General features: G+C 27.3%; 4 protein-coding genes across 4 annotated transcripts; 2 read left to right on the plus strand and 2 right to left on the minus strand.

Annotated features, from left to right (window-relative positions):
* The first annotated feature begins 304 nt into the window (after positions 1-304).
* LOC126841967 (eukaryotic translation initiation factor 3 subunit M) lies at positions 305-2785 on the plus strand. The gene is made up of 6 exons (XM_050578797.1): positions 305-566; positions 899-1176; positions 1247-1465; positions 1525-1790; positions 2231-2374; positions 2438-2785. The coding sequence occupies exons 1-6, from the start codon at positions 522-524 to the stop codon at positions 2632-2634; spliced, it is 1149 nt and encodes a 382-aa protein (XP_050434754.1). The 5' UTR covers positions 305-521; the 3' UTR covers positions 2635-2785.
* On the minus strand, positions 2739-18540 carry LOC126841966 (rho GTPase-activating protein 26). Its single transcript, XM_050578796.1, has 23 exons — positions 18377-18540; positions 18117-18296; positions 10854-11011; positions 9306-9377; positions 9086-9187; positions 8887-8997; positions 8694-8798; positions 8472-8546; positions 8337-8406; positions 8162-8224; positions 7982-8082; positions 7824-7918; positions 7671-7752; positions 7478-7586; positions 7173-7409; positions 6992-7097; positions 5847-6006; positions 5672-5785; positions 5483-5596; positions 4832-5115; positions 4586-4642; positions 3409-3488; positions 2739-3320 (listed from the first exon to the last, which is right to left on the minus strand). The coding sequence occupies exons 2-23, from the start codon at positions 18274-18276 to the stop codon at positions 3229-3231; spliced, it is 2547 nt and encodes an 848-aa protein (XP_050434753.1). The 5' UTR covers positions 18277-18296; positions 18377-18540; the 3' UTR covers positions 2739-3228.
* A 187-nt stretch (positions 18541-18727) lies between these two features.
* Positions 18728-21992, plus strand: LOC126841970 (protein YIPF1). The gene is made up of 3 exons (XM_050578799.1): positions 18728-18946; positions 19631-20052; positions 21607-21992. Exons 1-3 carry the CDS (start codon positions 18931-18933, stop codon positions 21883-21885), a joined length of 717 nt encoding a protein of 238 aa, XP_050434756.1. The 5' UTR covers positions 18728-18930; the 3' UTR covers positions 21886-21992.
* Positions 21924-23326, minus strand: LOC126841971 (uncharacterized). The gene is made up of 3 exons (XM_050578800.1): positions 23045-23326; positions 22820-22971; positions 21924-22322 (listed from the first exon to the last, which is right to left on the minus strand). The coding sequence occupies exons 1-3, from the start codon at positions 23087-23089 to the stop codon at positions 22019-22021; spliced, it is 501 nt and encodes a 166-aa protein (XP_050434757.1). The 5' UTR covers positions 23090-23326; the 3' UTR covers positions 21924-22018.
* Positions 23327-26342: the final 3016 nt, after the last annotated feature.

Raw genomic sequence — 26342 nt, forward strand, 5'->3', positions numbered from 1 at the left:
TATGGACAATCTGGTTAAGACGAAGAATAAGTTGTTATCGAATACCGCGGTGGAGGTAATTTCCCAACTCGCGTTTTGCATGTACAAAATGTATTATTATGTACAGAATAAATATTACATAAATTTAATATTAATACTAATACCCCTAAAAAAATTATAAAAATATACAATAAATTAAGCCAAATGAGTAACGAAATTTTTGCCGGTAAAATATATATAATTAATAATTTTTATTTTTGTAACTATTTGGTATTTACGGCGTATTGGAATTATGTTGAATGAAAGCTGTTAAAGAATGAGGTTAGAAAACGATGTATCGTAAACAATCACACCACCAAATATACCAAATTGGCCAAGTCTAAACTCGTAATCACAAATACAAATCGCATCGCCAGATCACTTATCTGGAATCTGAATACGGGCTACGGCATTTATTATATTGTTGAGAGTTCTGATTTTGGTTAAAGCATACTTAATATTTATATTTGTTCTACAACTTACAAAAAAGTACACATTATATTATGGCCGGTCCTCCAACGTTCATTGAATTGTCACGCGAAGAACAAGTAAGAATTTTATGCATGTGATACTCAGCATCGTTTTATTATAAGTTAACTGTAGTAGTAGTTGCATAGTTGTTGTTACTAAATTTAGGTAATACATTGGAAATTTAACACCTATGTTTCAAGTTACTGTTATCATAAATTTAAATTTGACGTCCAAGTTAAATGAAAAGTATATCTCTATATTTTTTTAATTATTTTTTATTTACTTTTTAAACTTTTGAATCTTGTTTCTACGGCTTACTTAAAATGTATCAATTTGTGTTACTGTTTTTATCTTTTAGGGACAATGCTCTCATTGTTTTTCTCACAAATGAATTTAATGTTTGTTATAGGCTTTGGAATTAAGATCATATTTGCGTAGTATTGGTGCAACGTTGCAAGAAAAAAGCCCAGAAAGCATTGAAGATGATATGCTAGAAATTATATCTAAGTGTGATGCATGCCTGAAGGCAGATTTATCTGATGTCGATATCGAGAGTTTCTTATGTTCGATTGTTTCTGTTGTAATTGGTATTGGAACTATGGATGCAGAGAGCAAATTAGTAACTTTATTTAGTCAAAAACTATCAAAATCCGAGGAAGACCGCTACAGTGTCATAATTCTTAAAACGTAAGAAACTAACTATAGTTATATAATAAAATGTATGTTCTATAATAATTACGTTTGTCATATTTTATAGTCTCTGGTTGTTATATGGTACCGTGGATCCAAATTTGTCAGCTCGTTTTCAGTTATATACAGATATAATTGAAGTTGCAAAACGTACTAAGCAACTTTTATTAGTCTATGAAGGGGTAGAGAAATTGAATAAATCCCTTCTTTCTATAACACATACAAAAAAGCAAAAACAAACACTTCTTAGACAGTTGCATGGTGCATTGATTGAAAATGGCCATAGGTATATTATTACATTTATTTATTTTTAATTGTCTTTTATATAATTTAGTATAATTTTAGTGAACTGGCAGCAGAAGTTATGGTTGAGCTCCTTCGGAATTATACTGCCGATGATGGAAAACAAGCTAAAGATGATGCTAAAAGATGTATTGTTTCCGCTATTGCTGATCCAAAAACATTTTTATTTGAACCATTACTGAGTTTGACTCCTGTTGTAGCCTTACAAAATACACCGCTTTATGAACTGTTGAATATATTTGTTTCTGGTAGCTTAACAAACTACTTGGATTTCTACAAAGGCCACAAAGATTTAATAAAATCTTTAGGTAATATTTTAGAAAGTTGATTAATTATATATTGTACATACTTTCAATTTAGTAATTGCTATTAAAATTATCTAAAACCGATTGCTTTAAAACCATCTAAAAGTAAAACTAAGTATATGTGGTAACACGTACACTATACTGTTACAAGAATTTATGGAAACGAAAATTCATTAACTTATCAATAACTTTTTACAATAAAATCTCATTTGTCTGATAAATTTGAATTTTTGATTAGTTTAAATTGTTTATATTTTTTTCTTTTAATAATGTATTTGGCTAATTTATGAAACGATAAGATGGTGTTTTATTTTAAATACATTTTTATGGCTTGACAAATGAAGCCTTCATATTAAGAAAATTAAGGCTTTACGTATCATTGAGTTTCAAGCATGTAATGATGGTCAATTTTACCACTGGTAACAGATTGTATTTGTTTTTAGGATTGGATCATCAAGCTAACATTCATAAAATGAAACTTTTAACTGTAATGAGTTTAGCTGAAGATAATAGCATTATATCATTTGAAACTATACAACAGCAAGTGCAAATTACTGTGGATCAAGTTGAACCATTTTTACTTGAACGTAAGTTGAAAGATATAACCTTTTATTTAGTGGAACATATAAATAAAATCTTAAACATTTTAGTTTTTGGAACCAAGCTGGTAAGAGGACGTATGGATCAGGCTGCAAAAAAAGTTAATATTTCAAGCACCATGTACCGTACATTTAGTAAACAAAGTTGGCAAATGTTAAGGGACTCATTCTATAGCTGGAGATCTTGTCTTAGTGTTATTGAAGAAGGAATGAAAACTGTCGTGTCAAATTCTCAAACAGCAATTTAAAAAAATAACGTAGACCGTGTCTAATTATAAACAAATTTTTTATTTTTTCCAGAAATAAAATAAACCTTATTTTATAAAATTATTATAAATATTGGTGTTTCAGTCACAATATCACACAGATAATAAATTGCTTATATGATCTATACACAAATGATATGAATTTTATATATATATATATTTTTTTTTTAATCAGACAGTTATTAGATATAATAAATATATGAAAAGAACTAGTAAAATATCAAGAACAAAAGAGCATGTTAAAAATAATGGGCCAGTTTAAAAAAAAAAATTGTTGCTATATTTTCTGTAATTTTTTAGTTTGTACTCGAATAAATTATTATGATATTGAGATCACAATTTATAACTTAAGTGATGTAAATGCATTAGAAAGTTATAAAGATAAACTGGTCATAGTGCTAGTTTGTTTTGGATATTCTTTGGTAACTTGGCTGTTTTGTGCGTGTTAACAAATGATATGTTGGCCCAATTACATAACAAAAAGTAATAACAAAGAAATAAAACAAAATATACAAATGTCATTGTGTCCTAATAAGTAGGATTTTTTTTTACATTTTTACTATTACTCATACTTTTTTATGGTAAAAGTTCAACATAATTTTCTGGAACCAAACCAGTTTTACCATTCAGAGTTCCTTCAAGCCAACCGGGTTCACACGAAGGTCGCACTGAAAAAATAACCATTAAAACTCAGTATAAATATAGGAATTAAAATTTAAGTTCTAAATTAAGTAGTGTATTGGTAGAAAAAAATACCGTTTGTAATTATTTGGTTTGGCTCAAATGATAATTCACCATCATTTTCTCCGAGACATGCATACAAAGTACGAACTCTTCTACAAACATAAAACGAGCATAATATTGCTGTGTATATAGTAAATGACATGTGAGCATAAATGTGTTTATTAGACTTATTAATAAAGCTATTTATAATTAGTATTGCAAAGAATAGCAAACTGTGGATTAACAAGGAGAAAAAGCTGTGACTTTGGAAGTTATGAATTACTATACTTAACTTGTAATTGTTATAATTAAAGTCATTAGACATTTAAACAAACATGTTAATTATGATAGGTTTTAACACATTTGGTTAGTACAAAATAATATATATATATATATATAAATAAATTTTTATGATATTTACTTTGTTTTTGTCTTTAAATTGATTCCAAAGAATAATATTTGTAAGGGCTGACTATAATACGAAGAAATCAGTCCACTAGTTTGACAGTTATTGTTGGATCAGATACAATAATGAAACAAAAATATACTACTGATACTTGCTTCAAAACTAAAACATTTTCTTATTACATTATTGTTAGTAGATAGATAACTACTGAAAAAGAAAGTTATCATAGTAATAAATCTGAAATGGAAATAGCTTCGGCAGCCCATGTAAAGTACCTCTCTATAAGGGAGGTTTCCTGATGGATTCTCTATTCCGACAGGTCGTTAGTAAAAAGTTATGTAATTAAATGGAAAGTTTTTGTGAGTAACATGACGTCATAAATTTAAAATTTTCAAAAAACATTTTAAACATTTAGTTTTTTTAATAAATAGAATAGTTTTAGAGTTAAAATAAAAATTTTAATTTTCGACATCATGGTTTGCATAAAAACCGTTCTAATGTAGTATATATAGTATGTTCTATGTAGTAATATGTGCATAAGAAATACAATAAATAAACAAAAAAAATCATACGATTATTAACAATTACGCTAGGGACTAAAATTCCTTATGGACTTATAGAAGATAAAACATCAATTGTTAAAGCCACTTGGATTTGCGCGCCTTAAAAAAAAAACTAATTTTACATATTTTGTGGAAAATATTAAAAATTGTAGATTTAATTTTTAGTCACAACTATTCTCACTTTGTTAGTATTTATATTTATGAGAGTTGAAAAACAAAACAGTATATAAAGATTGTTAACCTTAATGTTAAGAATGACGGAGGACTAGTGCGACCAACTAGTGACGTCAAATGAGTGCTAATTATTTTCCAACACCAAAAAAAAAAAAAAATGTATTAGTGGATTAGTGTTAATATAATTTATTATAATAAATAATGTAGTATTAGTTGTTATTATTATTTGTTAATAACGTGTTACATCCCAGCATGCCTTTTTTGACAAGCATGTTAGCATGCTCAAGCAATCCAAAATTAATTATGTACTTACACAGTGTCTTGATGTCTGTAACTCGTTGCATAATGTACTCCCATTTTAATACTCCTTTTAGATTTCTGCGGCGCTCTAGATAATTGTGCTGGTGAGTTTTCCAACGAATATACTGAACACACAGACTCATTAGAACTACTAGAGCTAGTATTAGTTGTGTTTTGAGTGTCGGCAGAAAAATAATAATTTTTATTTGGACTTGTGTGCACTAATGGTTTACTATAGGAGAGAGTGTGAAGATTAGATTCTGACAATGCACTTGAAGTAGAAGATGTGAGGCTTAACTGAAAATAAAAATAATACAATTGTATAATAAGTGACATGACAATTTTAAAAAAAGCAATTAACATATCAAACAGTGTATATTATATTCCCTTTTTGCTATTTGAATCAATGATTAGTTTAGTTGTAATCTAGTATTTTAACTATTTAATTAAATACCACTAATTACTAATGGTAAATTTAGGCATCAGGATAATCGATAACAAAAAAATAGTTAAAATAAAGTATGTATAATGTTTTTAAAAATTACCTATTTCAATAATCATATTTTTTTCATAATACTTGGTAATTTTGATTAATTTATTGAAGAGGGCAGTTTTGAGTTAGAATTAATGAGTATAAAATAAATAGTAAAAACATGTAACTTACTCTATTAGCATTTGGTATAGGTACGTTATGTGATGGAACAGTGGGCGTTGTGGAACTCACATTGTGCAAACTTGTACTGAGCATTGGTCCATCATAGTAGGATTTTATAATGGCCTAAAATAAAATTTATTTTAATTTATAAGGTATTCAATTCTTTGTGAAGATTTGATTTCTAAAATTATATTTTACTTGAGTGACTGCTGGAGCTACAGGTGAATATTTCACTTTTTGAGATAAGGAAGGTTGTTGAGGCCCTGGTACAGGTTCATATTCCATCTCCAAATCAGGTTCATTTTTAAATATCTAAAAATATAAATGTTTGTATGAATAAAGTAATATGATTGGTTAATAAAAAAAATAATACTTTTGTAAAGTTTTCAATAAGTATTTCCACTACTACATTGCAAAATTTAATATCCATTATAGCTGCAACAGTTTCTCGCTCAGGCCTCATGAGTGTCGGACCAAAACATACGGCTATATTACTCACAGTCATTAAATTTTGATCACTATGAGTTACAACACTGAATAAAATATAAAAATAATATTATTAGTTACATTATTAAAAAAATCAGCATGTGGGAACATATTGGGGCCAGAAAGGTTCTTCAGAAATTGTTGTAACCGAAAGTGATAAATTCACTTCAAAATAAACTATTTGATACAAAACTACTGATGGTAAAAACTAATTATTAAATATAAATAATTTTAGTGTTCATAAATATGTTTATAATCATTTGATTTTTGAGTATTTCTGAATAATAAAAGTATGATTACAGGTTTTTTGATTTCTTAAAAGAAAATGGTTACATTCTTATGTATTTCATTACAATTTTTTTTAAGTCTACTGAATATTTGAACTGGTCGATTACAAAATATTGTAAAAAACTAATAGAAATTAAAGAGAAAAAAATGTACCTTATGACAAAAATTGATCAAATTAATTTATCAAAAAAAATTGCTGACAGGCACAGCTACTAAATTATATACAAACTACTGTTTGAATTTTTTTTTTAAGTCATAGGCCTACTCTAGTCCATCTACAGTCGTAAATTTTATATCTTAAGTCCTATGACTAAGTTTAAATAAACAAAAGATAGAATATTTCCCCTAGTTTCTACCCTTTTGGGGAAAAAGCTAATGATGAATTTTTGATTTTTCACTGTATAAGAGCAGTATCTTAAAAATGTCCTACTTAAGTTTGGAACTAATTTGATTATTTTTTAAAAGTAATAGCGTGTCATATTATTAAGTTAGAAAATATGTAAATTTGTAGGGTCTTTTTCTCAATTTTGAAGGGGAAGGAGTTAACGTTTTCAATTTTTGGACTTTTAACATTAAGGATACACGCACTAAATTTATGTACAGGTTTGTTACATGAAGAAACAGGTCCAGTGGTTAAAAAGATATTATTGGTCCAGAAACACAAAAAAAAATACATAATTAAAAAACCATTGTAATTGCACCGAAAGTCAAAACTAAAAGATTAATTTGTAAAAGAGAACTTACTTGCATAAATGTTTAATCAAAACTTCTAACATGTTGAAATTTGGTTTTGGTATCTTATGCAGAAGTATATGTACATCATTGATACGTTTTAACCTTACTTCTTGTTCTAAAAACAATAAACATTTAAAAAATTAACACACAACAATGACAAAATAAATAAACCAATAGAATGACAACTTACTTGCTGCAGATATAAACGTGTTATGATATTTAAATGTCATTAGTGGTTCAGGCAAATTCCTTAAAAATAGTTTTAATGCGCTAGTTATTGTCTTAGTTTCCCATTCAATTGGGTCATCAAGAAAACTAAGAGAATTCAGTCCGTTAGTGGTTTTTCGGCGATCCAGTCCCATAGTCAAAAGTTTTTGAATTTTAGAACTAACTCCACCAACTCTGTACAGACCTTGTTCATCCAATCCTAAAACAAACCGTTATAGTTGATTTAGTTTTAACGATAATTATCATTAATAATATTTTATATTTTACCACGAGATTCAACTGCTTGAATACATTTATTAACAAAATTAAAACCAGCATCATCCAAAAAAATATTATTATCACTATTTAATGTAGTAACAGATGGTAAACCATACTCCTGTAAAAAGTTTAAAATGGATTACAGACAACACGGAATAATTATTATTTGGCTATCTTTATATATATATATTTTTTTTTTTACTGGTTCTTTGCCATCCATGACGTCCATCCATAATTTACGATCTTCTTCTGATAACGCTTGAAATGTGTATATTACACCAGGCCTAATATAAATAATAATGCAATTATAACATTACAAATTTTCTTATCTTGATTAATTAATAACAATTTATACTTGTCATCACTGGTGAGATCAAAACAAAACCTCTTATCAATCGAATCTGACATTCTTCGAATACAGGAAGAAATAATCATTTTTTCTGAGGTATGCTACAATATAAAAAGTTTACTAATAATTAAAAATAACCATAATTACCCTCAATAAACACTTACAAACTTCCCATTTAGTTGGTTGAATGTAATCATTTCAAATTCTTTTGTTTCTCTTAGATAAATACAATAATGTTTAGTCCAAGTAGTTGTACTTAGAGCATCTAAAAAGAAGCGTGACCACCTTTAGTCAATAATTAAAAATATAAAAAGTTTATATATTATATATATTGTAATTTTTACCTCCTAATGATTTATTCTGTAACCATTTTGTTGCTTGTCCCGTGTTTTTAAATCCAGGTAACTCTGTAAATATATAAAATAGTATATTAAGTTGAATAAATATTTTAAATGTCTAATGACAATGTTACACAATATACATATGATCATTAAATTAATTCTTAAGCACGTTACTTACTTTTTTCCAGGAGAAATAAATATCCTTCTCGAGTTACTTTCTGATTATTAATATTAGCTTCTAAAAATTTCTATAAACATTTTTTTTATTTTAGTATTAAGGTTTATTTTTTAATTACAATTTAGGTTAACTTACAGACTGTCTCATTTCAAGCATTTTTCTCATAAGAGATTCAGTTTTGTCACGAGTTTCATTAAAATTGTCTCGAGTCTGTTAGTAACAGCAACACACATGCACGTTACACACACACACACACACAAACAAAAATAAATAAAGTTATAAATTACCTATGTTATCATACTAGAAAAAAATATTATTGTTTCTTAACTTTTAGGTAATAATTTATAAATATTTTACTTTTTGTATCCTGAATTGCAGTTCACGCATGTATGGTTTAAAATCTTCATTAACTTCATGACCTTGATGGTAAAATGTCAACCAGCTGAACATAAAACCCAACATCTAACAAAAAAACAAAATATTATAAATACTATCCAAATATATTATGTTATCTTATCACTAGTTAAAATTAATTATAAATATAGCTTACGGTTTCAACAAATTCAAATTTTTTTCGCTCTTGTACTTCTTGGAGCAAAAAAACATATTCTAGACTGGCTTGACAAAAATGCCTCTGTTCCATTTCTAATGTTGCATCAGCCTAACAATCAACATAAAAGTAAACAATTATTTAATTTAAATTCAATTATAATAATTAAACCAGTATTAGTTGCGAAGATAACACAAACCTCTTGCAATACAGAGTCTTGTTTTTTTGTAGAGAGATTCAAATGCCGTTCTTGGCTTTGACAAAACTTAGCAGTTTGTTTTTCAAATTTTTTCTTTCCTTCCTAAAGTATAACAGAAGTAAAACTCAACAATTGAAGCAATTTAAAATTTAATTTTTTAATTTAACATAACACCATTACTACACACAACACCTTACTTATTAATAATATGTATTTTTACCTTTACTCCGCCAATATGTTCTTTCCTGAAGTTTTCGAGGGGAATTATAAATTGGTCATAAGCTCTGGCCAACTAAAGTAAAAAAAAACTGTTAATTATATTTATAACTATAATCATTATATTTTTTAAACAAAATAGGATGTTATTAACCATGTTTTCATTCATTTCTAGCAGAAAAACTCGATTTTTTAATTTGTTTGTAATGGTTCCGTGATGGATTCAGAGCATTACACCTACTATAAAACCAAAAGATGGTCCTATTTTGGAGGTAATGTCATCTGTTTTTTAAATATTTTTTATATAAAAATTATAACTGCACTATAAAGGTAAAAAAAAAAAGTTCTTTTTGAACATTAGATATTAAGTCAAATAAATAATAATGTATTATATTAAAAACCGATATGAAGTACCCTACAAAATGTCATAATCTTTCGGTTTCATAATAGGAATTTTCGCTCTAAAAATATCATGGACGGAGTAAAACCCAATTTTTTACATAGCTATCTTTTTTTCTAAGTTTCGGAAACTTTGGTCATTAACTGTTGGTTTTAGGTTAGGCTGGCAAGGTTTGTGTAGATGTGGAACACGTAGGGTGTTGACATGCAATAGGCCAACGCTAAAAATCCCGGGTGATCACCACCCAGGATTAAGCAGCGAAAAACACAGATTAACCTCTGGTTGCCGCTTAATAGCTGAAGTGTCGACTTTGCCCCACCAACGTTTTAAATAAGTAAATTTCTGTTAATTTTTTACAAAGTATTATACATTTTGTAATCGACCAGTCAAAATGTTCAGCAAATTAAAAAATGTAATGAAATACATAGGAACGTTACTATTTTCTTTTAACAATTTAAAAAATCCATCATACTTTTATTATTGAAAAATAACCAAAACAATTAAATAGTTATAACTTAACCTAACTTATAAGCTTCAAAGTAGTAGGTAATATTTTGAATATAAAATTATTTTTTATATATTGTGGTGAAAAATGACCTTATGGGACTAGGGATTATTATTTTCTTCACAAAAAATTAATTTCCCACACAGGGGTTAGACCAAAAAACGATTACTACTGCACATAGACATTTCTTTTTAAACGGAGGTCATTGCGCCCTGTTGGAAGTGTTGAATTTTTAAAAAATAGTTTAGATTAAATTATGCTATACCAGGAAAATGTTATCAAAAAATATTATACATAAGGTTGATTTGCAACGCGGTCATGGAAGTCATATAATCGACAAGTGGAAGAGGGGGGCAGACGAAAAAAAATCCCAAAAAATAACTCGCGTGTAGAAATTCATAATAGATATTTCCTGCTAACCGCTGTAAGAAAAACGGTGACGGTTTTCGTAGGAAAAGGCAGAATAAGCGCAACAATAATATTATCTTGTATCCTATAACGTGCGTTCAACTCGATTGGGCCCCTCCGATTTGTCATGCTCCTCGTCGTCGTCACACTTTCACTAGCATACAAGGTTAGTATCTAGGCCTACTGTAACCAATGATGACGGAAAATATTATGTTTCACACGTCGTCTCGTATACTGACCATTCTGTCTCGTTCGTCTTCGATGGATGAGATGAGCCGACCGAATTCGGCCAGTGACCGTGTGATTACCAACTCATCGTCCGTTTGCGTTGTGCCGATGCATTCGAAATCGAATTGTTGCAACGAGCTGGAAACTAGACGTTGAGCTCGAGACAAATCTGTTAAGACCACAAATAAAATAAAACATACATAATCAAAACGGTTTAAAGACAACACGTCATCAATGTCGCGTTTAAAACATAATAATATAATATCTATCACCCAGCAAACACTCGTGAAGAGACTAATACACGGACGGTTGAATTTCGTCATTACTTTAGTTAACTTTACACTAAACTTTTATCATTATGGTTTGTTTTAAAAGTATAATAAAGTAAAAAATAATGAGTACAAAACAAAAATCACATCCTAATTCTTTATTAACATTAAACGTCATATAGTTTGTACTCGGTAAAGTTTGATGTTTTGTGTTAAAGTATTAAACACTAATTTTATTTATTAATGCAAAACTAAAAGATTAACACACTTAATAAGGATTATATTTGAAATACTTCCTTAATTTAGTTATAACTAATATTTAACTTAATTCGCGTGTGAAACCCTGTGGGTCATTTTAAGAAGAAAAACGCTAGCCCCTCCAAAAAAATTAATCAAATCTCAGCCTATCAGATGTCTTATGTCTATCAGTGATAGACATATTACCATAGATGGCTGAGGATCGCTTTACACCATTTGATAAGCACTGTATACTACCGAAATTATGACATTTAGCAGAGCCGTTGTTGGATATTTTGCGCCCCAGAACAACAATTTTAAAAATTCCCCTCCTATGGAAATCCATAGCATACAAAGTGACAGATTTATCTCTTAATACTAAATAAATCCAAAAATATTTTACAAGGATACCTGCTATTTGCTAAAGAAAGGCGAAGGTACTTCAAACATTATACATGCTCGTTTAAGGTGTAATTCTGCGCGTTACATTATTCAGAAATCATGTACAATAATAAAAGTTGTACAACTGAGAGGCAAGAGCATAAACTCTCTTTTTTAATTAAAATATATTTAATAAGACGCATCACATCGCTTATATACTAGAATAGTGACACAACTCTAAAAAACATTTATTTTTATTTATTAGTTTGCATAAAAAATTTATGGGTTTCGAGTGGGTTACGATTCTTGTGCATAGGCGGCATGTAGTATTTCAGAACAAAAACAAGGATTAGCATTCTGTAGGCTCTCCTGTTCTCTCAAAGTTTTTTAAAATTGTGTAATTTTATAAATTCATAATTACAAAGTTATTTCAAATGTGCGATATAAATTATGATATAAAAGATTTATAAAAAATCGAATTCTATACAGCACACACTGAACTCTTAAGATACAGAGTGTTTCAAAAGTCTTCATCCGATTACGAACTGATATAGTTCAGCAATCGTTAATCGCAGGTTAGCGACCCATCTACTAATGGAAAGAAAATATAGGGATAGTCAAGTTTATTTTTAGTTTATTTTATGTCGCTGATAAATTCTGCAATGATTAGTGAACTGCCGTCAGTTGGTTTCGAAATGGCGACTCCGCCACAAAAAGTGTTTTCTCCCTCAACGGTGGATTGGGCGTAAAGGAGACAATGATTTGGGGATTCATCCCTGGCCACCACGTTCCCCAGACCTTACAAAGTCTGATTTCTTTTTATGGGGCTATGTAAAAGATAAAGTTTATGTACCACCATTATCTACAAACTTGGAAGAGCTCAAAACCAGGATTACAGAGGCTGTGAATGCCGTGACACAAGATATGATCAGCAACGTTTGGGAAGAATTTGAATACCGTAAAGATATATGTCGGGCGACCTGTGGGAGTCATATTGAACATTTGTAACCAAACTATTTAAAACATGATTATTTTAACCCTTTCGTCACCGACATCCTCGTACGAGGATTTAACTTTAAAAATCGAATAAAATATTAACAACGTACTATCATTATCAAAAAAGTCGTTAAGCACAAGTTCTAGTATAGATTGATGATAAAAAATCGACACAGCTATATTGATAATCAATATCAGTCCAATACGTAAAAAAGTTGTGGATTTTTTTTTCGAAAAAAAAAATCAGAGGAACGAAAGGGTTAAGAATATTTTTTACTTCATTCCACCCTTATATCTTCAATTTTTAAATAAATATAAATGTTTGAAATCGGATGAAGACTTGAAACACGCTGTATGTATAAATATAATATAGTATAGTGGACTGCGATTAGTACTTATTTAAACATTCCAATTATGAATAATGTTGATGTACGAGTAAAATAAATGTAATGGACACGCATTGTTAATTCAGAATTCACGTCATACACTTGAAACGATGTTCTAATAAAATATTTATTTGTACTGTACATGGTAATTACAATACAAATATTTGAAATAAAAATTAGTCATCGAAATTTTTGCAGTAAAAAAAAATGTACGTATTGCTTTAATTTTTAAACATTATTTTTATAAGAAACACGAATGAATGCAAAACAATAAATGAGAAGTAAGAAGAAACGTTCACGTTTGACACCTATAAATCATAAGTAGATCTAGTTTTGTCGTGTTTAGGTTTTCAAACTACTCATAGTAATGTTAACAGAATATTGGCTTTAAGCCATTTAAATTTTACTGAATTAAGCCAAAACTAACGAATACCTCAGTCGCATGTTTAAAAAACAACATAATGGCCAAATGTATTTACTTATAAAAGCTAATTCGATTTGGTTTAGTATTTACTATTTACTTTATTTGTGTTTAATATTTCATTTAAGACTAGTTTTGAATTTAGATAAGCACGACTACTTATAATAAAAACTGAAAATGTATTAAAGGTGCCTTCGAAATACCTACAAATTTAAAGTTGGGTGTTTGATGTTTTAATGATAAAAGGTAATTTAATAAAATAGTAATATTTATCATGAATATAAAATAATAGGACGGGTAACCACTGGGTTAGGGGGTTAGTGTGTCTCAGTCATATTTTCCGGGCAAGATATCTTCTGGTGAAAAGAAGCCGTGCTATCCCTCACTGGCGACAGACCAGATAGTGAATTCATAAAAGAAAAACACCATCTTGTGTTAGCAGCGTTGGGCCTTCAAGACCTGTTAATACATTGTGATGATTCACAAATATAAAATAATCAGGAATATTTATTATGTTTAAAAAATGTGACGATAATGCATTTTTTTATTGCTAAAATATTATAACTATTTATTAAGTATTAGATATTTTTAAAACTAACAATAATTAAGCATTTAGCAAAATTAGTTAATTTGAAATATTATCTGCTTTTATTTACATGTAAAATTGATTGTAAAACTATATCAACAATTATTAGAAGTTAGAACTAAACATTATGTTTAAGACTATACAAAAATACAAATTTAATTATTGATACAAAAATAGAAAGATTTTGTTCCAATATCTTGATCTTGTTCACAATTCTATTGTTGGTGTTGCTCCATTATTATATTTTCATAAACTGCATACTTGTAAGGATGAAATATAATTAATGCCAAATATAAAATCCAAGTTTGTTTAAACTTTAAATTTGATTAAAGAATTTTTATAGATTGTAGCCTGTAGGCGTAAGAATTTATTATAATATATTTGGACTATTGGACAATTTTGAAAATTTCAACTTTACGCTTCAAAGTATATATTACCATATTTATAAAAATTAAACAATTTTTACTGTTTAAAGATTACTATTTTTCAATTTAAGTTAATATTAAAAAGGATTTTACACCAATAATCTATTACGAAGTTGCAGAATTATAAATAAGAGGATGTCTTTTTGGAGGAAAAAAGTCATCTGTTATCGAAATATTTTTTAGGAAAAAAGTAAAAAAATGTATCTTTTTAATCTATAAAATTAATGATTAAGTACCAAACACATTGAAATAACAGTTATGATTTTTTCTCAAAAATTGCAGTATCATTAGATTTTATATAATATATTATGTTTAATTAGTAAAAAAAGTTGTCAAGGACTCTAAGATAATCTGATGAAAAAAATAACTACTAAAAAGCAACGATAAAAAACATCAGTTTTAGCTTTAAATTAATATTAAGAAGTGAAAATCTATGAAAATTTGCCTAATGATATCCCTCTATTTCTACCTTGTTCTCTAAATTTACATTCCGTGTTTAAATATGACCATCAAATGACCAACCAAAGTAATTAAAATAAATTTGTACTTAAGCAGTATAAACGAGCGTCTCTTGTGTCAGTATACCAAAAAAAATAGGCACCGATATCTTTCAAAGAAACACGAGGTCAAACTACAATAGCCTGTTTCTTTTTTGTCAAGTACCTACTGCGCGTGGTGATATTATCGATGTGCGTCTAACATATTGTTATTATAACGTCTATATATTGACAATAATAATGTGTCCATTACCTATGAAGTACACGAAAAATATTGCATCTTTTCCATTATATCAAATTTGTTCGTTTAAACTTAAAATACATAAGCAATTGTAAAATTGTTATATCGTTTTTCAATAATAATAAATTATCTTTGCAAATAAATAAAAATGCCTAATAATAATAAACATCGAGTATTTTAAAATGAGCTTGATATACTGTATTATTGGAAGTTAGAACATTGAACAAGTGGAGAGTCTAATAAAAATTACTTGATCATGTTTTTAATTTAACATCATTTAACATTTTAGGTGGTATCTGGAAATTACGCAAATTGTATGCAATATTTAACTAATACGATTGTTTTAATTTAACAAAATATAAATAAAATATCATTATTTTAAAAACAAGAACCTAGAGCAAGTCTGTTCGATTGCTAGACTACATAGTACCGCAATCACAGATCACTACACGCTAACTAATACAGTAAACGTAAAATAATTAACATATGAATTGGGCAATGATTGACAGCAAGACAATTTGCAGAATGACGATATACATATACCTATACCTATTTTAAATGAACACAGAATACTAAATGTCGAAGTTTTTACAGCTATTTCTTAGTTTCATGCCAACAATGTATCTGTGTTGGGCATACAACATGGATACTGGGTAGGTCCTGAATAATATTAACGAGAAAATAAGTCATAGCGCCAAAAATACTAAAACAATATTTTTAATTTGCAGAAAAATATCAAACTAGTGACAAAAATCATATAGAAACGTATAGTTTTTATTAATCAAATAAAGTATAGGTACTAAGAATAAATAATACAGAACATTGCTATGTTTCTATTCTAATGAATTTCTTTAAAAGTCTTATTTAATACTGGTGTTTTATAAGTGCATGAATTTTCAAGTCACAAGTCATAATCTAAGTTTATAGCTAAATGACTAACGGTCGAATAATAAAATATTTTTAGGTACAAATCAAATATAATATTAAAATTTTGTTATGACAATACTTACTAATAATTTAATTAACGTCAAATCCTCTACACCTCATTGTTGTTAATTATTACTAATTATGGTATTTTCTAAGAGGAAGGACAAACCAGAATTTATAGTATTTTTTTCAAAGTAGTTTAAAAAATTGTTTCTATTGAATTTTTAAGTAGTGTACACAACATCTTCTCGTCTCGGAAGTTATAGAAATCTTGCTAATATAAATTATTACACTCTATTATAATCTTATAATATATATAAAATTTAAAAAACTATGGAATTTTATAAAAACCGGTTTTGACTTGTATTGTTTTAACATTTTAACTAATACAATTGTGCCTTGCATCTATACTTTAAATGTTTATTAAAATATAGATTAATTGATATAAACTATTATTTTCAATACTTAGTTATTCTAGCAATCTATGCATTGTGATAAGTAATTAGTGATAAGTTTAGGTCATAAGACAACAACAATTTATTTTTTAGTTATTTCAGTCATTTTTTTTTTATACATCTTATTTCTCACTACAAATTCTACACAATTTTTCCAGCACATAAAAATACCAGAAATCGGAACATTTACATTTATTCTGAAAACTTCATACCCGTGGGGGATTCAAATAAGGCTGGGTTTTACGAGGCATGAATCACAAACGTGAGCCATGCCAGCTAGTTTGCGTTCATACTACTCACAAATAGACCAAACTGTGAATATTTCACATCCTTTGTGTTTGTCATTCTCACAAAAGTTATTTCTATAAACAGTTTAATCGAAACATTGACTTCACGAACGATTGCTCACGACTGATCAAACTTATTGGATCTGTTCACGCTTGGGTCTTGTGCGGTTACTCACAAAAGCAAATTTAACAACTGCGTTCACACAGAATCTCATCACACAAAAAGCGTGGCTCACGTTCGTGATTCATGCACTGTGGGAACCCGCCATAAAACTGGCTACACAAAGTTGAGACTTCTAGAAAGGAAGGTGTTTATTATAGCTTTTGATAATGATTGTAGGTCAAAAAATTAAGTTTTTAATAGTTAAGCGAAGTCAAACTATCATTAAAGCAACACAGTACCTTACTTTAATTTGGACACATTATTATCCTGGAACTCCAAATTATTAACTCATATTGAAATATACTAAGTTATTATTAGAAATTGTTCTGTTATTTTAAATTTGATGTTGTGCTTTAAAAATCATGTCATTAATTTAATTAAATTTTTTGTCTAAATATTTGATTAAAACCTGGTTTTATGAACTAATGAGATTTACATGAGATTTATACCTTACAGAATGTTTTAAAAATTTGTAACACTTTTTATAACTAAAAGTTTTTTTAATGTACAAAAATAAACTTAGAGCTACAAACATCTGATTCTTTCAGACTATATTTTCCCTTACATTGCAAACTTAATAATTACCATTATAAAAACCAATTAAATATTAAAATGTACATTTTATTTTCTAATCAAAGTAGTTTTTAATTACTCATAATGTTCATAAGAATTTTACCTATCATTCAAGTTACGTTCGGAGAGTTATAGTTGCTAAGATTCATGGTAAATAGAATTTTAATTTATAATTTGGTTATAAAATGCATTTAAAAAAAAATTAAAAGTTATAGTATTATAATATATTTAATATAAATTGTAGTCAGTATAAATAAATATTACCTAAACATTTTAATATTATTTGCAGAAATAAGATGTACCTATTACCAACATAATTAATTAGTTTATCTGTCAATGTCAAAACAGTAATTACTAAAAAAATTTCAATCAATACATATACTCATAAGTAAAAGCTATCGAAGATACATAAATTTGATGGTCGACTTACTTTTAGCCGCATTCAGCAATTCTTTAAGCTCCTTAATTAAACGTTTAATTTGGCGATTGGTTTTTTCCAATTCTTCTTCATGGTCATGTAACTTTTGACGAAAATAAGGACTGTCAGTTATACAATCAGAAAATTCCAGAGGCTGCAATCCAATCACCATTTTAACTGATCAATAGTATTCTGTAAAAAACATTAAACAAATAAATAAATAATATAGTTAATAAGTAATTATTTCAGTATGTAAAATTAAAGATCCATACCATATGAAAATAAATAAATTAATAAATAATAAACAAAATAAAAATGTAAAAAAATATGTTATGTGGCTAAGTTTTATTCGAAAAAACAAAGTATCGTATCCTTTTCCTTTTTTAAAGAAAACAGCAAGCAACTTCCTAGCCTTATCGTGTCCAAACAAGAATTAAAAACAAGGAGCTGATAACCTATTAACCTAAAAACTTGTACAACGAAAAATGTTCAGAGTGGTATCATTGGTTAGGTTGTTTAGTTGTATATTGATAATTTGTATGATAAGAATTATAATAATGTATGAGTGGCGACCACATAATATTTTATATTATCACAATAATCTATGGCATATTTTGAGATAAGCTTTGCAGTTTACAATAAGCAATAACAATTTAATTTTTCTTTAGAGTTTTGGAAATGTCCACTTATTTTTGCAAATTGCTAATTAATAATAAACATAATTGAAAAATAAAAATAACACATTGTTTTATACAAAAATAAAATACGATACATTATAAAGATATCTCATGAGTACCTATTATTACAAGAAATAAACATTTTAAGTATGTTAGAATCGCCAGGTAAGAAATTTTGCCAATAATTTAATAAAGGAAATTTAATTAATCATCTTAAATTATTTCTGAAGACTTAACTACTTAATAACAAGATAAAGTTTAATATTAAATCAACCTATCAAAGTTAATGATTTATGTCACAAGTTTTTAAGTTAAAATAGAAAAATAATTGGGAGGGTATTTTGAAAGTCATTGACTCTTAAGTCTAACACTAATTTTAATCTTTAAATACATTTTTGATGGAAGTGAAAACTATGCATAGTTGTTGAGCATATTAATACAAAATAATAAGAAACTTCTCACAAAAATGTATTTATTTAACAACTTTAATAATTTAATAACAAACATCTTCATAATTATTGAGTAAATATCAATATTGGTAGGCTCTTAAATTATTTAATTTATAGTGCAAAAATATCATACTACTAATAGTGGTAACTCAATAAACTTGATATTCATTCAAAGTAATTATAGTACGCCCATTGGTGGAGATCAGGGGGGGGGCTTGAGATTCTAAAAACCTTAAAACTTAAAATAAATGCTATATTTATTTTTATTTCAACAAATCTCTTACTAAAAAAAAGGGTAGGTATTTTAAAAAGCATTGGTTTTATGTTTTAAGGTTTTTTAGTATACCAAGCCCCCCCCCCTGATCTCCGCCAGTATAATGTAGAGCATCTTGGTTTTTAGATATGGATTATCAAATGAATGACAACAAAAAAATGCCTCCTTTGTCAAATCCTACAGAAGTACCATTACCTAAGTATCCAATTTACACTGTTGAATACTTTCAAAAATATTTTGATGTCACGTCGGATGATGTAATTGAACGTATAAAAGGAGCTTTGATTCCAAAATTCGGAGTTAACTATTTACAACAACATATCAGAGCAAAACCTGATGTATATGGTCCATTCTGGATATGTTTAACCCTAGTATTTTCTATAGCCATTAGTGGAAATGTTGCCAATTATATTCAAGTGGCAGCTGATAATAAGTACCATTGGAAGTATAACTTTCATGCTGTGTCATCAGCAGCTACCGCAATATTTGTGTATGCTTGGTTACTACCTCTAGTATTATGGGCATTTGTCAAGTATAAGGAACCACAAGTAAATTGTTATGCTAATAAATAAATACATATTATTACATTTATAAAAATATTAAATATAATTCATAACATTTAATAATATCTAGTATATAATTATGACTACCAAAACAATAATTTTTTACATGACAAAAAATGTCTGGTATATCTTATAAAATAAATACCATTTAAGTATGGCAAATGTCACGTGTAGGATTTATTGGTATATTTTATAATTTCTTTATAAATTATTTTTATTTTTAAATTTGCTTCTATTGTAGTGTAAATAGAACAGTTTGCTTTGAAAAAGTAGTAATAAATAAACACCTAAAACTTTAGGCATTTTATATTATGAATACAAATGAAAGAGTCAAACAATAAACGTATGAAAAAGCCTCACATCTGTTATTTTTGAGTATAAAACCCAAAAGTGTCCTGTTTTGTTTATAGTTATATGATAGCTTTACACTTTTGGAAACAAAATATAACATTGTTGACTTTTGTTAATACAGGGTGGGGCAAAAGATATGCATCGGTTTTGAAGGGCTGCAGAAAAAAAAAACTATTCAACTTAGAGAAATGAGATTTATATTGTTCGATTCAGTAGACAATCTAGTTTTTTACACAAAGTTTTAATGATTACATCACTAAAATGGCAACCATCAGCAACGATGCACTCTTGAAGGCGATTTCTGAAGTTTTCAACCGCTTGTCGGCACATTCGAATGGGTAAGCCATTATTTCCTCCCTAATTATCCCTGATCAAATGGTCCCCGATCGCCTGGTCTCTCTGAGGGGATACGTGGGGTGGTTTGCGCGCTTATGGTCACTGTTTTAGTGATGTAATCTTTAAAACTTGATGTAAAAAACTAGATTGTCTACTGAATCGAACAATATAAACCTCATTTTTCTAAGTTGAATAGTTTTTTTTCTACAGCCCTTCAAAACCGATGAATATCTTTTGCCCCACCCTGTACTTCAGTTTTATTAAATTTAAAATTTGTTGATTTTTAAAAATTATTGCAATATTTGTTCACAATGCAAGTTGTATATATTGTTTTTGTTATGCTACCTGGAAAATATAAATGCCGAATTTTAAATTCAATACAGATATAGTAGTTTTTTAAAATAATCTTAAAACGTAAATTAGTGCACATGGCAAATTTATTTAAGAGGAATATTTTTCTTAAATTTTAGATAGAGAAAATGTTATAGCTAATTTTTTTAATTTTAACAATGATTTAATGAAAACAAAATGTATGAAGAATTTAGTGCTAGTAATTAAAAAAAATAAGTATAAATGGTTATATTAATGTTCATTCATAATTTCGAAAATTTAAATTTTCATATAATGTTTTTAATTATTTCTTTAATAGTAGTTTTTATAACTTACTCAGTTGATTTTTAGTTTAACTTTGGTATTCAACCAGTTATTGTTATGTGTGATTAATTAAATATAGTGCTAAAAATTATGTTTACCAAAAATTCATTTTATTTTTGTTACATAAAATTGGTTAATAAATTAGTCAACACAAAATTATTACATTTTATTAATTGCATGTGTCTAAATTTTTTTCAGTTTAACCTCAGTTATTTGGAATTGCTGTGCCTTTATGGTTATTCACTCTCAATATTTATTCCAATATCAATTTTATGGGTTATTCAGATCAATTGGCTTCAATGGTTATTAGTAGCAACTGGTACTTTATTGTCAGGTTATGTTATTGTATCATCTATTATACCTTCGTTAGGCCAAAAGCCGTTTGCTTTTATATTTTTAATTATAATTTTACACTTATTTATGGGAACAGGTTTTATGTTACATTTTTTCCATGTTCCTCCTTTACAAAAAAATTAAATTATTATTGTAACAAAAATAAATTGTTTCAAAATATATTCACATGTTTTAGATGTTTATGTAATAATAATAATAATAATAATGTATAAATAATTTTATAAGTTGAATATATCTTATTGTTGATGTCTCCCATTTAAAATTCAACTACTAAATCACCCTTGTGTTCCACACTCATAATGGAAATTAGTCTTTGTATTTCAATTACTCGAGCCAATATGTCGCGGTAGTTATCTGGTAAATCAAGGTTTCGAGATAATACTCTCTCAGGACCTGGAATATCTTTTAGTAAACATGCTGGAGCTTGTCTTAAGCTGACAACAGTATTGGCGACTGATGAAAGTGGCAAGTTTTGTAGTTTTGCATTGTAGTGATTTTGGCGTTCTAATACTTCTTGTTGATCTATACAGCTGTGTAATGCTCCAACGTCAATTACATTTCTAAAAAAATATTTAAAAAAATTACTTAACTGATTTTTTATAACATTAGGATGTCAACTAAACTAGTTCTTAACCAGACCCAGGTATCATTTACATAACTAATAAATAAAATTATAATAAAGCTTATAAAAGCAATATAAATAGTACATAAATGTTACATATCAATAATATTGTAAATAAAATATTGATAACATTTTTATTTAGAAAATTATTCAAAATAACAAGTTATTTCAGAAAGATGTTAAGTAATAAATAAATTAAAATAATAATATAACTAAAATTTATAAGCGCATTTAAAATATGCATAATGTACTCGTTCCATTAAGATATAAACAATAAAGGATAAGAATATTATTGGGTTTATTAAATTAATAGCACTTTGATAAATATAAAATCATTTAGGAACTTAAGAAAATAGGTAAAATTTTGTTTCTCAAAAAAAAGCTACTTTTAAGTAAATTGCTTTAAATTGTAGGTTGAAAATATAATAAACTCACGCTGATATTTCTTCTAGTATACGATTTAATCCAGCTTGCTCCTCCGATTCTTTAGGTAAAGAACCATAATGATATTCTTCAGTAGCACGTTGAATACTTGTATTGTTACATGAAGGATCAATTAAAAGGTGAGTACGTTCTTGATCTATTCCCTAATTGTAAAATCGAACATTTATTATAACTAATTTGGTTCTAGTAATAATAGTTGCACATATTTCTACTTACACCATAGGTGTCTTCGTCCTTACACCAACTGCAACATCCACCCATAGTATTATATTTTAAACAAAAGAAATCTTGTTGATTATAACAAAAAAATGCTTAAACCTATTTTATTTGAAACAAATGAAGATAGTAGTATCATACTTTATTTATTTGCAAACATTAATATTTTTTATTTCTAATTACTAATTTCCTAAACGCTGATTGTCATTATAAATAATATTATAAAACGATGGTTATAATATAGTATTATAATTGTTGGATTGATTTCAGATTTGATGTTTTATTGAAACTCGTAGTGATAACATAATAACAGTCATAACTGATAAGGATACTCTTAACAAATTATGAACTTCAGCCCAATTCAGACCTATTAAGAAATGGACTGGTAGGGGTTGCTACAGTTACCACGAATGTTGCATGCCACGACTCGTAGTTACTCCGACATTGCTTTATCAGTCATTTGCCACGAATATAATCTACTTCGAATATACAATTACTACGATTAGACGGTTAGCCCGAATTTAACATACCCGACATCGTAAAGTAATTAAAGAATCATACAACAGTTAACCCGATATTGTGATACCACGAAAGTATTTTACTTCGACTATACATGATAAGAATACTTGACCACCGGGCATAATGAATTTAATATGTTATATTACATTATATTAAATTCATTAATTACGTTTTATAGTATATTCTTTATTATCAATTGCACATTTTAATATACAATATTTTTTTTAATTATTGGGTAAAACCCTTTGGCAACAAAGGCCATTGTAAGGGTTTTATTAAAATAGTTGATATACATAATTGAATACAGTAGACTATACATTTAAAATAGAAAAGTTAGACAAATAAGATAAGAATTTTATAAACTATTTTTTTAATAAATAATTATGTAAATCTGATTGTAATATAATATAATTTAGAAGGTAGGTGATTGCTTCAAATTGAGGCCCAAGGGTTTCAGATAGATTTTCGAATATATTATTGTTAATTCGTTGTGACTGGTCTTATAAACAATTATTTTTAGGTTTTAGAGTCACTTAAAATGGACAATAACTTACAATATTATAAAATAATTGTAACAATATAAAAGTTAGTTTTTAATTACGATTAATATGTGAAAACAAATTGGTATTATAAAAAAGTAATAATATTGAACCAGTGTTTCAATTTTAAATCAACTGTATGTGTAGAGTATAGATCTTTTTCAAACCGCTGTGTGTGGTGATAACGATACATTTCATATTTTTTGTTGAAAAATTTGTTGACGTATATATCTACTGTTTATTTTCAATTAAATAACTTACTGACTTATTTTATATATATGTAAATTATTTGTTTTAGGCCAATACTATAGTGAAATCATAACCGACGCGTGTCCGTTTAGAAGATTGATTGCTACTTCTATCTACTCTGTCTTTAATTAATACAATAAGTAGTTATTATTGTTACCATTGGTTACAGACTGTTATCCTATGCCGTCACCGATTAATTTGCCTGTGGCCAACAGAAAACTTACACCATAAAAGTTCATTTTTTGTTATTTATGAAGTATTTTTTAATAATTAGTGCCTATCTAATCTCTATACTCAACCCTAATTTAAATTGACAGTTTTTTTTTTCATTATACAGTGTCTTAACCGACTTCTCTTAACGCTTTAGTTTCTTAACGTGCACACACATACGATACTGATGTACAAATAATTAAGACATTAATTATTTCAAATTTTTTTGTTTAAGCTGTACAATTATGATCACTACATAGAATAAAAATTATCTTAGTTTTTTTATATATTTTTTTTTTAATGATATATTATTTCACGTTAAATTGGCATTATTTGAATATATTTTAATTATTTCATTTAATAGGATGATTTACCTATATAAATATGTATGATCACTATCGAGTACTATCACTAACCGTTTGGGGTTTTTAAAATTGTTTTTTGACTTAATTTGTGGTTTTAATATTTTAACTTTGGAAAATTCAGACATTGTAGGTAAGCTATGTGGAAATCAACAATTCAAGCTAAGAAAAATCTAATAATTGTCATTAAAGTTGAAAATATAGTTTGTATTCTTTGAAATTGACAAACATATAACTTTATTTTTTTAAATCATGTATCTGATTTCACTTTCCAGATAATTTTTTTTAGGAAGTATTATTGTAAATTATTTAGTAGAAAAACATTTATTTACCTATCTAAAAATAACATAATATATGGATTAATTTAAAAAAGTTTATTGTTGTTAAAATAATAATAATATATATATATATAAATATAATGAAAAATATTTTTTTAAATAATAATAATAGTATATTTGATGCACTGAATAAAAATTGTTCAGATCTAAAAACAATCGATTTTTAGTTTTATACACCTGGGGCTACTTTTGTGTGCTTAAAATTTATATACATTATTGACATAAAATATCTATGTGTTCATTCCGCTCTTATAAGAAATAACTATATTACATGATCTAATTTATTTTAATCACATTATACATAGCAACATCTTATGCTATTGTAATCATTCCAGTTTTTACTCCCTGGCTTTATAATACTTATTTAACCAACGAGTAAATGCATTTTTACACAGTCTTATTATAAAAAATTATAGGTATGTTTTTTAAAAGCATCAGCAAAAGTCCCTATATCATCTTTTTAAATTCTTAAAACAGTTGTCTTTAGATTATTTTAGCGTTCAACATTTTGTGTTCTTAGACCGTTTTTATGAGTAGTAATCAAAAATCAAAAAAATTGTCTGAACATTTATTTTTACTAACTATTTAATGTTAATTTTTTATATTATATGTATGTATATATATTTTTTTTTTTTGAGCTGCTGTTGATATAGCTTGAACTAAATTAGATACTTATTAATATTGACTATTTTGGTTTTTTTTGTGGTGTGATTTCAGACATAGGGCATAATTAAAACATAAAAATAAAATATTAATTTCAAATCATTTTATTGCATTTTAACATTTTGAAGCATGGTGGTATAAGTAATATACCACTTTTTCAAAAAATAGCCTACTCTCGCACAGTGGTATATATTTATTACCACCTTCATAATCATGTTCAGAGAAAATCGGAGAAAAAAATGCTGTGCTTCAAAGGGTTAAAATTTATATTGAAAATCAACATTTAATTTACTATTTTATTATTTATAGAAGTATAATATAAGTATTCGCTCCACCCTAAAAAAGTATAGTAAATCTATAGATTTTGCTATATTTTTTTAAATTGATACTACATAATGAAAAATAAAATTATTTTAAA

The sequence above is a fragment of the Adelges cooleyi genome, unplaced genomic scaffold (assembly GCF_023614345.1).
Source record: "Adelges cooleyi isolate 19-005CV unplaced genomic scaffold, UGA_ACOO_1.1 ACOO_flye_CR_arks_rails_tigmint_CR_PRNA_41, whole genome shotgun sequence".
NCBI classification, from domain to species: Eukaryota; Metazoa; Arthropoda; class Insecta; order Hemiptera; family Adelgidae; genus Adelges; species Adelges cooleyi.

Coding starts and splice junctions, on each gene's coding strand:
- LOC126841967 (XM_050578797.1), top strand. CDS start 522: ATGGCCGGTCCTCCAACGTTCATTGAATTGTCACGCGAAGAACAA. Junction 1,466..1,524: donor TTGATTGAAAATGGCCATAG/GTATATTATTAC, acceptor GTATAATTTTAG/TGAACTGGCAGCAGAAGTTA. Junction 1,791..2,230: donor AGATTTAATAAAATCTTTAG/GTAATATTTTAG, acceptor ATTTGTTTTTAG/GATTGGATCATCAAGCTAAC.
- LOC126841966 (XM_050578796.1), bottom strand. CDS start 18,276: ATGGTGATTGGATTGCAGCCTCTGGAATTTTCTGATTGTATAACTGAC. Junction 8,998..9,085: donor AAGACTCTGTATTGCAAGAG/GTTTGTGTTATC, acceptor GTTGATTGTTAG/GCTGATGCAACATTAGAAAT. Junction 7,587..7,670: donor TCATGGATGGCAAAGAACCA/GTAAAAAAAAAA, acceptor AACTTTTTACAG/GAGTATGGTTTACCATCTGT.
- LOC126841970 (XM_050578799.1), top strand. Junction 20,053..21,606: donor TCAAGTATAAGGAACCACAA/GTAAATTGTTAT, acceptor AATTTTTTTCAG/TTTAACCTCAGTTATTTGGA.
- LOC126841971 (XM_050578800.1), bottom strand. CDS start 23,089: ATGGGTGGATGTTGCAGTTGGTGTAAGGACGAAGACACCTATGGT. Junction 22,972..23,044: donor AGGACGAAGACACCTATGGT/GTAAGTAGAAAT, acceptor TTTTACAATTAG/GGAATAGATCAAGAACGTAC. Junction 22,323..22,819: donor ATACTAGAAGAAATATCAGC/GTGAGTTTATTA, acceptor ATATTTTTTTAG/AAATGTAATTGACGTTGGAG.